Here is a 13,786-nt window from a genome sequence, read left to right on the forward strand (position 1 = left end):
ACCTTTCACAAGGAGGCTGGCGAAGGAGCAGATTTTACGTTGGGCAAAGATGAGAGAATCGTCGGAGAGAGAGCACGAAAATGAAAAATGAAAGATAGCGCCAAAACTAAAACCCCACATCATACATTCCATCTTTGCCCCTCACTTATTCCATCTTTGTCCCTCAGTTCATTTAACAATATCATTTTTAAAAATTAAAAAACCACCCAATCAGTCAATAACACCTGACCTGTGTTAAAAGAGTGTCAAATTTGGGTGTTAAAGTAACATTTTCCAACAAAATTGAAGAAGAAGAATTGGGTAAAAAAGGGTTTTGGTCCTAGAGAAGAAAAGAGAGAAAATTAAATAAAAGAAGAATTAAAGAATAAGAAGAAAGAGGTTGAATGGGTTTCCTTCCTTCTGATTTTCTCTCTTGTTTCTCGAGAATGTTCTAAAGAAGAAAAAAGAGAAAAATAAATAAAAGACCTTGAGGTTATCTATGTACCCTGCAAAATCAAATTTAAAATATGCATACTTAATTAGTTGTAAAATGGCATACTACTTTTCTTATGGTTTATCTTTTGTTTTTTTATTTCAAAGCTCAATTTATAATTATTTAATTATTTTAATATTATAATTAATTTACAATATTTGAATATATATATATATATATATATATATATATATATATATATATATATATATATATATATATAATCACTGTTTTCTATTACTTAATAATAGAAGTTTTTACTATTATTGTTGTTTTTTTTTCCTGTAAATTTGAGAACTTTTAAAAATATTTACTCGGATAAATTTATATTAAAAATTGAAATTTATTTTCACACTTTTAATATGTTTAATTCTTTTTTAATTTCAAACTCAATTTATAATTGTTTAGTTTGGGTGATTTTGGGTTAATGTTATTTGATAATTTGGTTAATGTGATTTATAATTATGTGTAATTACGTGCATTTTGCCTTTAAAACAAACAATTATATATATATATATATATATATATATATATATATATATAATAAATTAAGTATTTAATAAAAATTCATGTCCCTCACTCAAATTCACAGATTTAAAAAATTAAAACTAGCAATCTAATCTAAACATAGTCAAACTCAAAGCATATAAAATTCAGATTTAAATGGATTGAATTGATTAAAATTAAATTTATAACTATCTCATTCTCTTGAATAAATCTTCCTTTAAAATCAAGTTTTCACTTTCATTTTTTTCCACTTTTAAATGTTGGATTTTAAAATTTTCTAGATTGCACATTGTTATTATCTTTTTTTTAAGGTTAAACAATTCAGAGATTTCTATTTTCGTGTTTTTGTATCACATTTGTTTTTGGTTAATTTTTTTTTATCAATTAAGTCTCTAAAATTGAAAAATTGCAAGAAATTAACTCATGCCGTTAAATCAAGTTAACGAAGTTAAGTTTCAGTTTAGTTGTGAGGGTGAGGTGGACAAAAATTTTTACGTGACCTGCACATGACCTTTTAATATGTTTTATTATGTATATCCTTGTATGTGGCAATATTTTAAACAATAAATTAAAATTTTGAATTTTTGTTAAAGATTTTGAAATTAGGATTAATTTATAATTGAATTGGGAGCTTGGCCTCCGATGAACAGTGACGTCAGTGAAGACAGCCTCACCGCTACTTTCCGCTTTTGTTCTGGTGTACAGTAATCTCTCCTTTGCACCTTAACCACTCTCTCTGCAACGCAACGCACACTGTTTATCTCTTTCTATCTTCTCTTTTTTCTTTTTGCAGCAGAAGGTGATCTCAGCCCAAATACTGTAATAGGAGATTTTCATGAACATTGTTTGTCATGGATTCTGGATTCCATGAACAAGTCTTTTAGGGCTTTCTTTCTATTCTATTATGTTTTGTCATCTTTAATTTCATTTTCATTTTCTCGAATTCCATTTTCTTCTTCCCCTTTTTCGAACTGAACTGATTTTTGAGCAATGGATGAATGCAAAAGCCCAAAAGCATATTCTACGCTCTCTTTTGCCTTTTCCCAGGAAGAAAATAGAAGAGAAACGTCACGCCGTAGGCAAGCTCTTCGCTAGAATCTCCTGTCGCGGCCGTTTGTCGGAGTCCACAGCGCGCTGATACTTCTAGCAGCTTGTCTCTATGCTCCGGTTCTGCCACTGAGGTTTTGGTGTCTTCTCACTTTGATTCCTTAAAAAAGCTTGTATTTTTTTTGTCTCAGCAACATAAATGTCATCGCCATTGTTACAAAAGGGAGAAAAAACACAGCAAGAAAGCTTTCAGTTGTTGATTTTAGCCCAATAAACTCTTTACCAGTAAGGCCAGCTCCAACATCAGAAATAGCCAAGCCACCAATGATTCCTTCCAATGTACCTTCTGTTGGGGGGAGGTTCGCCACACACATAGATTTCCACACATGGTAAGACATTGTCCGCTTTGGGCCAAGCCCTCACGGTTTTGCTTTTGGTACCACTCCAAAAGGCTTCTTACCATTGGAGATATTTATGTGTATATAAACCCTTGACTAGTCGGTCTCTCACTCAATGTGAGACTTTGTTTGCACTCTAACACCTTCACCTCATGGTTTCACACTCCCTCCTTGTGACCCTCTACACAATGGCTCACCTTATCCCCGGATATTCCCTGTCCAGAAGGTGTGGTGTGTGGCTAAGCCTAGTGTTCCTGAAGAAACCCTGCAACAGGCTATGGACTATGCTTGTGGAGAGGGTGGTGCTGATTGCATGGAGATTATGACACAGGGAAACTGCTATTATCCTGACACTGTAATTGCTCATGCTTCCTATGCCACCGCAACGGTGATGGAGGAGAAGCTTAAGGAAGTAGGTGGAGTTTTGGAGTTTAAGGTTGAGGCAGGGAAAGCCATTAACGATGCAAGAGGTGGTTGCCGGCGACGGTGTGGCAGCGATCTAAGTGGCACGGCGAAAACAGTACAATGAAGAAGTTCTAGGGTTTGTGGAAGGAAGAAGGAAGAAGCTCGAGTTATTTTAAAAAATTTATTCAAAATAAAAAATAAATAATACAAATAATTAATAATAATAATAATAATAAAAGTTAAAATGATAATAATAACTAGATTTCTATAATAAAATCCACATCAAAGGTTGTATGTAGGCCACGTAAAAGTATTTGTCCACTTCACTCGCATAGTTAAGTTGAAACTTAACCTGATTAATTTGATTTAACGACAAGAATAAATTTCTTGCAATTTTTCAATCTTAAAAAGAAAAAAAGCCAAAAACGAGTGTGGAACAAAAACACGAAAATAACAAACTCTGAATGGGTTTAACCTTCTTTTTTATTAGAAAATTCTTTTGAGAGAAAAGGTATTTTTTTTTATCAACCACTTTCAAAGCTTTTAGAATATTTAGAGATCTTACCTATATTTATTTGCCTTTCATGTTTTTACTGTCAGCAACGAGAACGTTTTCTAGAAATGGTTTCTTAACTATTAATTAAATATGTAACTCAGAGTAAAAACTATTATTACACCATTATTACACAAGCAAATATTTTACCAAGTTGAATCAATAAACTCTGTAAAAGAAATAAAACCAAGAAAAACATACTATTTTGAGTTAAATATAGTTTTAGTATGAAAATTTAAATAAAAAATTAGAATTCATCCTGTCTTAAACTTTCCTATATTTTCATATCAAATTTTAAAAATAAAAAATATAATCCCTTTTAATCTAATAACATTAATTTTTGTTCCAAATTGTTTCAATATGACATTTAAACTGGAATGTATAAAAAAAAGTTGAAACAGTTCAAAAGCTATTTTAAAACACCTTTAACAATTAAAAGGATTTATCATCTTTAAAATTTAAAGACAAAAATATATTTGATTTCGTTTTCGGAATAAAAACGTATTAATCCTGTATGAAACATTTAAACCATAATGTAATCTTAATATTAACTAAATAAGTATCTGTACATTCCAACAAGAAATTTACTAAACTATGTCAAAAAGGTCCTGTTTTTTTTTTTTTTGTTCAAAATTGGCTACCTCACTCAGTAAACAGAGTCAACTGAGATGGATCTCCACCTACCCAGCTACCCACCTCCTCATTTCTTATATATATTGTTAGCAGTAGCAGGAGCAGAGCAAAGGGAATAATCAATTATTGAAAATCACTTTTTGAAGTGAAGGAATGGGGAAAAGCAAGGTTCTTGTGGTGGGAGGAACAGGGTACATAGGGAGAAGGATAGTGAAGGCATGTTTGGCTGAAGGGCATGAAACCTATGTGGTTCAACGCCCAGAATTGGGTCTTCAAATTGAAAAGCTGCAGATGCTGCTCTCTTTCAAGAAACAGGGTGCTCATCTTGTTCAAGCCTCTTTTTCTGATCACAAAAGCCTTGTGGATGCGGTGAAGAAGGTCGATGTTGTCATCAGTGCTATCTCTGGTGTTCACTTCAGGACCCACTGCATCACTTTGCAGTCCAAACTCGTCGATGCCATCAAAGAAGCTGGGAATGTTAAGGTCAACCCTTCTTTTTTTTATTAAAACATTCAATTTATCAGTTTTAAATGTTTTCTTATCTCATCTTGTACTGCCTTTCATATCATTTTAAGAGTTTGACAGTAATTTTATATTATATTTGTTTATTACCTCAGATTTTGGTTTAATTGAGCATTGGCACGTGGAATGGCAAATACACTTGATACAGTAACCTTTTTCACTCTTCATCATGCATAAAATAATAGAGAAATTAGATACTTCTGTTAAAGCACTGTTTTTTAACATGATCATCAGTCATATGATATAATGTTGTTTCCCACTTTTACTAGCTGTATTTACCCTTCGTAAAAAGGGTTATTTATTTTACTTTGTTATGATGAAAATCAGAACAATTAGTTCAACTATGCTGGATTAAGTACATAGCTTTATACTTTTAAACATGTACTGTTTCTTTATTATCTCTGGTTTATTACACCATTTGCATTACTGGAATCACATTCTTAGTAACTCCATTAGTAATATCTGTTTCCACTCTCTGGTAATGATACATGTACATGGACACTACACTGATACTAAACAATATCATAATACATTGTTTGTGTGTTACTTGCAGCGTTTCTTGCCTTCAGAATTTGGACTGGACCCAGCAAGGATGGGAGATGCATTAGAACCAGGAAGAGTAACATTTGTAGATAAAATGTCTGTGAGGAAAGCAATAGAGGAAGCCAACATCCCTTTCACTTACATCTCTGCAAACCTTTTTGCTGGATACTTTGCTGGCAGCCTCTCTCAGATGGGGTCTTTTGTTCCTCCAAGGGACAAGGTGCATCTCTTTGGGGATGGCACTCTCAAAGGTCAATACCAAAGTTTCAACAAATGATTTTGGTTTTTGAGTCACACCACATTAAAATGGTTTATCATTAATTGTGACATTTCTATGATGATTGCAGCTGTTTTTCTGGATGAAGATGATGTTGCAACATATACAGTCAAGGCAATAGATGATCCACGAACTCTTAACAAAACATTGTACCTAAGGCCACCAGAAAATATTCTCTCCCAAGCAGAGCTTATTGGAATTTGGGAGAAACTCATTGGAAAGGAACTGGAGAAGACATACATACCTCCAGAAGGCTTTCTTACAACACTGAAAGGTAACACATTTGGAAAGTAACTTTATTTTCTTAGACCATTCGTTTTGATTTGTAATTTATGTGAAATTTAATTTGCAGGGTTGGATTATAAACTTCAAGTAGGGATTGGACACTTTTATCATATATTCTATGAGGGGTGCTTAACAAATTTTGAAATTGGAGAAGAGGGTGCAGAAGCTTCCAAGCTTTACCCTGAAGTGAACTACAAACGCATGGATGAGTACCTAAAAGTTTATGTGTAAAATGAACTCGTTCTGTGATTCAAACATGAACACAGTTTTTAGCTAAAATAAACTTAATTTAAGGGGATGTTTTTGTGATGGGGTAAGTGGCTTTTTCTGATATTGAAATGTCAACCAGTTTAATTACTCTATCATTAAGTAAGCTCTATTCTTTTTGAAAGGTCACAAAGTTACTTAGAATTTGAATCAAGTTCTACAAAGTTTGTAACCTTCACTTGAGAAAAAGGAAAATCTCTCCAGATATTTCATTCTGGTTTATGCATTCAGACAAATCTCCAGAGGTCAAACTTTTATACCTATCAAGTGAAACAAAACACATATCAAAACTATTGAATTGGATCAACATTCAACTTTTGGAACTCTTTGCTAACTGATAAGGTCGAAAACATTAAAACAAACCTACAAGAACATGATCTAAGATTTCTTGTACAGTTTAATACAAGAATTCAGTAACCAATCTTTGTTACAAGTACGGTTAGATTTTTTTGTAATTCTTGGGATATGTTAATTGAGAAGAACATTTCAATATTTAGATCCTTTTGCTTTCATTTTTTTTATAAGTTATATTAATGTTACAAAGTATACACTGTATTGTTTGTGTCATGATATCTATCCATTTCTTTAAAAAAATAGATACTTCTTAGATATATTTTTAACTGAATCTTTTTTCCTTCTCTAATGGGACCTAATCCTTACTTGACCAATTATATTTACAATGATTGAGGTATTTATTTCAACTATAATGTTGTTCTGTACCATTACAAAAGAAAAATTATGGTAAAATATACACTTCTTGAGAGTATGTTATTGTTACAAAATATCTACAAAATTTGTGGATTACGAATTTTTTATTTAAAAACTCAAGGCTAGTACCACTCACATCAACAACTAATTGATTAATATTTATGTATGTATCTTATCATGCTATGAATAAAAAATTAGAAACATACAAATTGATCATGATAGAAAAATCAAATATTGACCAAAGAAATATTTAATTATTAAAGAAGTAAGAAACATTTTTATCTTATGCTATTATAAAAACTAATAGAAAATAGTTAGAAATAATATTTTTTTTATCATAACCTCGTAAATTGAACAAAATCAACTCAATTGATCAATTTAGTTCACATCAGGTAAAAATACATTAAAACCCAAATCAAACAAACCCAATTAATTTAATCAGTTCAAATTTTTATTGTAAACTCAAATAAATCCTAGTCATTTCTATTTTACACACAAAAATAATTACAAATTAAATGTCAACTTAAGTGTTCAAGATAAATATATGTAAATCACGTAAATATTTAAAAAGTTCCATAATTTATTAAGTTATCATGTATATAATCTATATTAATAAAATAATCTTAAATATTTCATATATATAATTGTTTTGTTTTAAACAATCCATCTCTTATTGAACACTAGCTAATAGTTATGAACGCCTGTTCAACTATTTAATTAATCTTTTTATCTTCAGTAAAAAATGTTGTTTTAAACGATAATAGATGAATAATTATGATAATAAAAAACTAAATTAACTCTTAAACGAGATTATTAAAACCTATGTTTTTTCAGCAAGTCATGTTACTCTTCTTACTTTTTATACTTGTAAAAATTTGTTGGTTGTGATAATACATTAAAATCAAATTTGACCCGAGTGAGCAATGCTATGATATAATTATTCATACTACAAAATAAGTGAGTCTGTAAATCCATCCAGATTCCAAAATCAAGGCTGCTTCAGAACCTGAAATAATTTTGTAATGCTATACTATACAACCTCTAAAGCCTTTTCTAAGGGCGGTTTCGTCCAAATTCCTTCCAATGAAAACGAGCTTATTTGTCCTCTTCTCGTTAGGTTCCCATGTTTTTCCTGGACAGCCATCCAACATGGAATGCACCCCCTGATAGTATTAGGGAAAATGGTGTAAGGGGACCTATGCACATGGGAATGTTTTGGTAATTGAGTTTTGAATTGATTATTGATAGCATGTGAGAGAACCTGAAACACATATCTCTGATCAGAACCATCCACTGACAAGACACCTTTCATTCTGTAGAGGTCCTCTCCTTTTTCTTCAATCACTCTCTCAAGCCAATCGTCAACCTAGACCATCATATAAAAGAAAAGTGAGGATAAGATCAACCATTAACAAAAGCACAGAAGATGTAAAGGTTGAAGCATAAAATGCCAAATGCACACGAAGCAATTCAGTAATTTTAGACTATTTTGTGAAGGGTTAGAAAGAAAAGGAGCAACAATTACCTCATCAAGATCCAGAGTTCCCTCTGCAACAATACTGACACTGGAGACAGTAGAATCATGCACATGGTCATGATGGTGATGGTGATGCCCTTCGTGTTCTGTGGATATATTGGAAAGATCAAGTCATGCAGCATCACAACAGAACAAATGCTTAAAAATACTATGGAAACCTATTTTATTAATAAAGTTGTGCGGCTTTTGTTATTGTTGTTGTCGTCATCATATTGTATGAATTCCACCTAGGACTGGACAGGGCTTAGGGGAGTCTAGTGTCAACATAAGCATAACCTTGGTTTGAGTAGTAATTAAAAAATTTAGGGATGCGGTGCACTTTTTAGCTCAGTTTCTGTATCATGCTAAACGCTTTACTTTCAACCTCCTCTAATTCAAACAGTAGCATACTAGAGCTCTAAGTCCTTTTCCTACATATTTTAGCTAATTCAAGGTCCAGTGCATATTAATTTGATTTGCCTGGTGATATGATGACTATCAGTCTTGTTTTCAAAGAAAACTAGGGCCTTTTCAAAAGAATAGTTAAGTCTTCATTATTACCCACCCTATGTTTCTTGCTTTCTACAGGCTTCACGTCTTCTGAATGACTCGGTTTCCATTAACACTCAGTGATCAAATGAGATTTAGACGTTCTCATGAATATGAAAACTCTATGACACTATTTTTCACCAATACTTTGTAAGTGGAAGAAACATCCAACTTGAGATACTATACAAGACCTAGAAGATGATTTTCTTTTGCTGGACATTTTCCCCAGTATATATTTCAGTCATTTTTAATCTTCAGAAAGTCCTTCTAGTCTAGAGGGAACAATGTTGATTGAGTTACCACTTCTGTTATTTAGAGCTTTTAATTTCATAAATAGGGTTTACAATTTTGGTTTATTTATTGCTATGTTTTTTAAGGATTTTATTTTATTTTGGACTAACTTATTTCATGTTGGAACAGGCAATTAGGAATAACTTACTACGGTATTTGGCTATGTTGGATTTATGGTCCTTTGTTAGAGATGCTTTGATAATTATATGATCGATATTTCCTTTGTTCAGATGATTACATGATTGATATGAAGGGACACTCTATCATAGAGAAGTTCACTAGGTTGCTGTTGTCCTAAATAAAATGCGCCAAAGATAAATGCTAGACTTTCTAATTGGAAAACATCCACTTCACTATTCAGTAATTCTATATTAGTATTTCGGAAAGAGAAGGATCCGGCAAAAGTGCAATTGTAGTGTTTTCACCTTGGTAAATGGTTTTCAATAAATTCAACATGGTCCAGCAACACCCTCTGTTTTCCATTTAGATATTACTGACCTTTTTTACAGCTTGCACTAACAACACAGTTGAAAACATAAAGAAAAAAGTGGGAAAAGAGTTTACAAAAATTACCATGTCCATTATCATCCCGATGGCTTGAAGCAGATGGACATTCTCCAGGTACCTCAGATTCAATTCTGCAGCGACAATACATTTGATTGAAAAATAGATAATTTCATAGAAAATACACCACATATATAAACATGCATCGTGATTTATCAGACTCAGAACCATATTAATTAGGAATGAAAAGGAGAGCATGGCAAGAAGGGATGCATCAAGTACTATAGTGGGACTTAAAATATAAAACAAAGGCAGCCATATGTTAGAAGATACAATAAGTTGAACACCTATTACCTCTCAAGATCATATCCTCCCACACCAAGAACAAAGTCTATGTCAACAGATCCAAATTTAGCTTGCGTAATTTGTGCCATCCCATTGATGTGCTAGCAACAATTCACAAAAATGAACTACTTCCGTAAGCACTATTGCTTGGGGAGCCATGTATACACAATGTAACAGAAGCTGATGCAAAAACATATGAACCAATATCAAAGAACAACAATCTGATTCATTTATCCAAAACAATTTGATCTATCAAAAAAATATTAAAAGAAAATCAACAGACGTCAATCTGATCCTTTTTATGAAAAATAATTGAATTTCTCTCCTAATGTCTTTCTCAAACAAACAGTCATATTTATAACATAATAATAGCATATATATGGTAAAAGGTATCACATATGACAGTTTCCCCTAGAACAAGAATTCAGTTTAATACAAAATGACAGAACCACTCCATCCATATTGGAAAATCAACACAACGGAAGAACTAGTATCAAATGTCAATCAACACAAACACATTTTATATTTAATCGAATCTAACTACCAATCCCCATCATACGCCAATTAAAAACAGAAATATAATCATAAAATATGGCATCACCAAGGGCAAGTTGTGCTCTGTATGAAATTTGTATGAGTCAAGTACATAAATTCATTTCATGATCCTAGTTTAACGCAAATACACATCACCTTTTTTACTTGCTAAATAGAATTCTGTTACCATCCTAGTTCAATTAAGGAATAAAATGTGTAGAGGATCCACATGTAACACAACCCACCTTAATTTTCTTAGTCAATAAATTTAACTCGGACTCAGTAACCAAATCTATCTGCAAGAGCAATTAAAAATAATCAGAATCTAGAAACATGGCAACAAATATCTTAGAAGTCAATATTGGAACAAAAGGAAGTAGAAAAAGAACAAAAAGAAAATACTAGCATGGAATCTTAAAGGCAGAAGCTTACCTTATTCAAAATAATACGATCAGCATATGCAACTTGTTCTACTGCCTCGTTAACCACAAATCTTGGTTTCACTTCATTTAAATGTTTCATGGCATGCTTGCAGTCAACCAAAGTCACAACTCCATCAAGTTTCACATGCTGTGAGACCAATTCATCACTGCAAAATGTTTCAATAACAGGAGCAGGCTTCGCAAGACCTGAAAAAAAGTTTAATCTTTAAGCACTAAAAACTTTCTATTGAACTTTTTCATAGACCAAACGGATAAGCTAACAACAGAACATACATTTTATCACCACACCCTTGAGTTTCCAAACAAATTTTGAGAAATATGAAGGAAAATCCATAAAAGAAGTCAATGTTCCAGATGACCACAAGTAAAATTGCTACATTAAGATAAGGAAATAATGAGAACTCATTATGGTTCCCCAAAATTGAAGCATTAAGATAAGAGAAGAACTCATTGGGGTTCTACAAACTGTTCTTTATAATATCCCTTTCACTAAAATACAAATATATTTTCACTTTCTCTTCACATAAGATCCAAAAATCCCAAAACAACGGAACTTCATACTGCCACAAGGGGAATGCTACTTGACAATTTGGACATTTTAGTTTCAACTTGCAAGCAAAGTCCAAACTCCAACACCTCAATTCCACTGAGTAAATTCCTTTAATTTAATTACATGAGCAGAGCAATTTACAAACCTGTTGTTTCAATAACTATATGATCAAACTTGTCTCGTTTTTTCCTAACCAATTCCAACAGCATTTTGACAAGATCTCCTCGTACAGTGCAGCAGAGGCAACCATTGTTAACCATGATAATCTCTTCACTCGCAGAAGAATGACTAGCAACCAGTGACCCATCAATATCAACCTCACCAAACTGCATTTACGCCAACGAGTCAAATTCATAAATAATAGTAAGCCCAAAACATTACAAGGGAAAATCCTCTAAAACACTCCAAGCACTAATATTCTTCGCTTACTTCACAATAGCTCCAACTCCAAACAAATAAGACGCCAAATAATCTTTTCAACAAGCCAACTGCTAGTGACTAATTTAGCTCTAGTCATTATCATTACAAAAAAGCTGCCCAGGCGATGCCATGACTTATATATGGTCCAAGAAAATCTCTAGTCATTATCACAGTGACCAAAAAGACTACTCCTAATTTAAAATAAGTGGAATTACAGAAATAAAGTATTTTCAATTAAACTTGACGAGGCCATCATAAAATTTCACAGAAGTTGGTACAAAGATAGGTAAGGTAGAATTCAATACCTCATTTTCAATTACCGCTATCCGTTTACCATGTTGAGATGTGAGAATATGGTTAAGGAGAGTAGTCTGCATTGCCCAAAACTCAGTTATTAACTGTTCATTTGGTTAAAACTCAAAATGAAATAAAAAAAATAAAAAACAGAGAACAGAACACATTGCAGTGCATTATATGTGGTGATTAAATGAAGTCCTCTAAAGCTATTTTTGTTACTTTTATGGTTTTCTCTTTGCAAACAGTTATCTTTGTTCTACAGAGGAATATAATATGAGGGGAAAGCGACACCTTTCCAGAGCCAAGAAAACCGGTTATGACGGTAGCGGGTACGCGATCATCGAGGGCGAGCGAAGGAGCTTCAGGCAGATTAGGGTTTGGGGCGGAGACCATGCCTCGGAAGGTTCCAGAATAAGGGTTAGGAAATATAGTAGTGTTAAAGTGCCGGGCAACGAGGGAATGGAGGGTTCTGATTAACGGAAATGCAGAGAGAGAATGTTGAAGAGGAGACTGATGCTGTTGGAAAAGGGTTCTTGCGGAGGTTCTGAGCATGACGTACCTTGCCGCCATTTTTGCCGTGATGTGCTTAAACCCTAACCAGGGTTTGGGTCTTCGTAATTCTGCTTCTCAAATAAATGTCAACTTATTAATCTATTCTATATACATAAATTCTTTCACTAAATTCAAATAAAATTACTTTTTATCATAATTCTCTTTTTTTTTTTCTTTTTCTTTTTCCACTAAAGGCTTAGAATAAACCATAGAGTATCTTGCATGTGGATGAAGTCAAACAAGCTTGTTACCATATTAATTTTTATCAACAAATGTAATAAGAAGACTTATTTGCTCTCTTTTAAATCCATTTGATGTTTCATCAACAATTAAACAAGAAATTTAATTACCAATATTTTATATGTTTTCATTTTACATCTTACAAGAAAATTCCTCAAATTTTATTTTGAATAGATGGTGAAGAGTATTTTACGAGAAACTTTTCCCCTACAAAAATATACTTATTGTTCAAGAAAACTTCTTCAATTTTTAGATTTCAAACATTCATATTTTTTTAAATACTTGAGTTTAAAATGTCTATCATTTAATAATTTAATATTTAATATATATATATATATATATATATATATATATATATACATATATATATATATATATAATATAGTTAGTTAGTTAGTCATATTGTTAAAATGTAGGACATTTTTCGACAAGATAAAAATGCATAATTTTTTTCATTATTTAATTTCCATTTTAAAGTAAAACGAGCTTGACATTTAGAAAATAAATAACAAGTAACGAAAAAATATCTTTGATATATTACTCTAACCAAGGGAAATTGTTAAGCTATTAACACTTGTGATTATTTAGGTTTATTAACATCTTTGTGATTCCTCGTGAGTGTGTGAAAGAAAGGTATATATAACAGAGAAGGAAGTTAAAAGTTCAACCTAAAGAATTGTATGACCAAAGATAAACCTGATAAATTTGTGAATATTTTAGACTATCAGGAATATTCTACACTCTCAATCTAGATTGGTTTTCCACTTACGAAGTGACAATGTTAGTAAACTTATAACTCTTTTAGACTATCAGGAATATTCTTTTCTCATTATAATGTTGATTAAGAAGTTCATGTTTAAAAACTAGTTTCAAACACTTACTTTTAACAAGAAAAATACACTTATATATCCTTTAACTGAATGATGAA

General features: G+C 32.1%; 3 protein-coding genes across 3 annotated transcripts; 2 read left to right on the forward strand and 1 right to left on the reverse strand.

The window, feature by feature from the left end:
- The first annotated feature begins 1,621 nt into the window (after window positions 1–1,621).
- Window positions 1,622–2,990, forward strand: LOC111242133 (PLASMODESMATA CALLOSE-BINDING PROTEIN 4-like). The gene is made up of 3 exons (XM_022784464.1): window positions 1,622–1,676; window positions 1,773–1,823; window positions 2,547–2,990. The coding sequence occupies exons 1-3, from the start codon at window positions 1,622–1,624 to the stop codon at window positions 2,951–2,953; spliced, it is 513 nt and encodes a 170-aa protein (XP_022640185.1). The 3' UTR covers window positions 2,954–2,990.
- A 1,077-nt stretch (window positions 2,991–4,067) lies between these two features.
- Window positions 4,068–6,008, forward strand: LOC106765640 (isoflavone reductase homolog). The gene is made up of 4 exons (XM_014650328.2): window positions 4,068–4,498; window positions 5,091–5,331; window positions 5,428–5,631; window positions 5,710–6,008. Exons 1-4 carry the CDS (start codon window positions 4,169–4,171, stop codon window positions 5,871–5,873), a joined length of 939 nt encoding a protein of 312 aa, XP_014505814.1. The 5' UTR covers window positions 4,068–4,168; the 3' UTR covers window positions 5,874–6,008.
- A 1,515-nt stretch (window positions 6,009–7,523) lies between these two features.
- Window positions 7,524–12,715, reverse strand: LOC106767183 (uncharacterized GTP-binding protein YjiA). Its single transcript, XM_014652023.2, has 10 exons — window positions 12,358–12,715; window positions 12,075–12,140; window positions 11,495–11,675; window positions 10,789–10,985; window positions 10,602–10,652; window positions 9,832–9,923; window positions 9,547–9,611; window positions 8,143–8,240; window positions 7,879–7,983; window positions 7,524–7,780 (listed from the first exon to the last, which is right to left on the reverse strand). The coding sequence occupies exons 1-10, from the start codon at window positions 12,634–12,636 to the stop codon at window positions 7,643–7,645; spliced, it is 1,272 nt and encodes a 423-aa protein (XP_014507509.1). The 5' UTR covers window positions 12,637–12,715; the 3' UTR covers window positions 7,524–7,642.
- Window positions 12,716–13,786: the final 1,071 nt, after the last annotated feature.

The sequence above is a fragment of the Vigna radiata genome, chromosome 7, assembly GCF_000741045.1.
Source record: "Vigna radiata var. radiata cultivar VC1973A chromosome 7, Vradiata_ver6, whole genome shotgun sequence".
Lineage (NCBI taxonomy): Eukaryota > Viridiplantae > Streptophyta > Magnoliopsida > Fabales > Fabaceae > Vigna > Vigna radiata.

Excerpts from the sequence above, each read along its gene's own strand:
- LOC111242133 (XM_022784464.1), top strand. The coding sequence starts at position 1,622 with ATGAACAGTGACGTCAGTGAAGACAGCCTCACCGCTACTTTCCGCTTT. Across the intron at positions 1,677-1,772 it reads TACTTTCCGCTTTTGTTCTG|CAGAAGGTGATCTCAGCCCA; the intron begins GTGTACAGTAAT and ends TTCTTTTTGCAG. Across the intron at positions 1,824-2,546 it reads AGGAGATTTTCATGAACATT|ACTTTGTTTGCACTCTAACA; the intron begins GTTTGTCATGGA and ends ACTCAATGTGAG.
- LOC106767183 (XM_014652023.2), bottom strand. The coding sequence starts at position 12,636 with ATGGCGGCAAGGTACGTCATGCTCAGAACCTCCGCAAGAACCCTTTTC. Across the intron at positions 8,241-9,546 it reads TCGGGATGATAATGGACATG|AACACGAAGGGCATCACCAT; the intron begins GTAATTTTTGTA and ends ATATATCCACAG. Across the intron at positions 7,781-7,878 it reads ATCAGAGATATGTGTTTCAG|GGGGTGCATTCCATGTTGGA; the intron begins GTTCTCTCACAT and ends TAATACTATCAG.
- LOC106765640 (XM_014650328.2), top strand. The coding sequence starts at position 4,169 with ATGGGGAAAAGCAAGGTTCTTGTGGTGGGAGGAACAGGGTACATAGGG. Across the intron at positions 4,499-5,090 it reads AAGAAGCTGGGAATGTTAAG|CGTTTCTTGCCTTCAGAATT; the intron begins GTCAACCCTTCT and ends TGTTACTTGCAG. Across the intron at positions 5,632-5,709 it reads CTTTCTTACAACACTGAAAG|GGTTGGATTATAAACTTCAA; the intron begins GTAACACATTTG and ends TTTAATTTGCAG.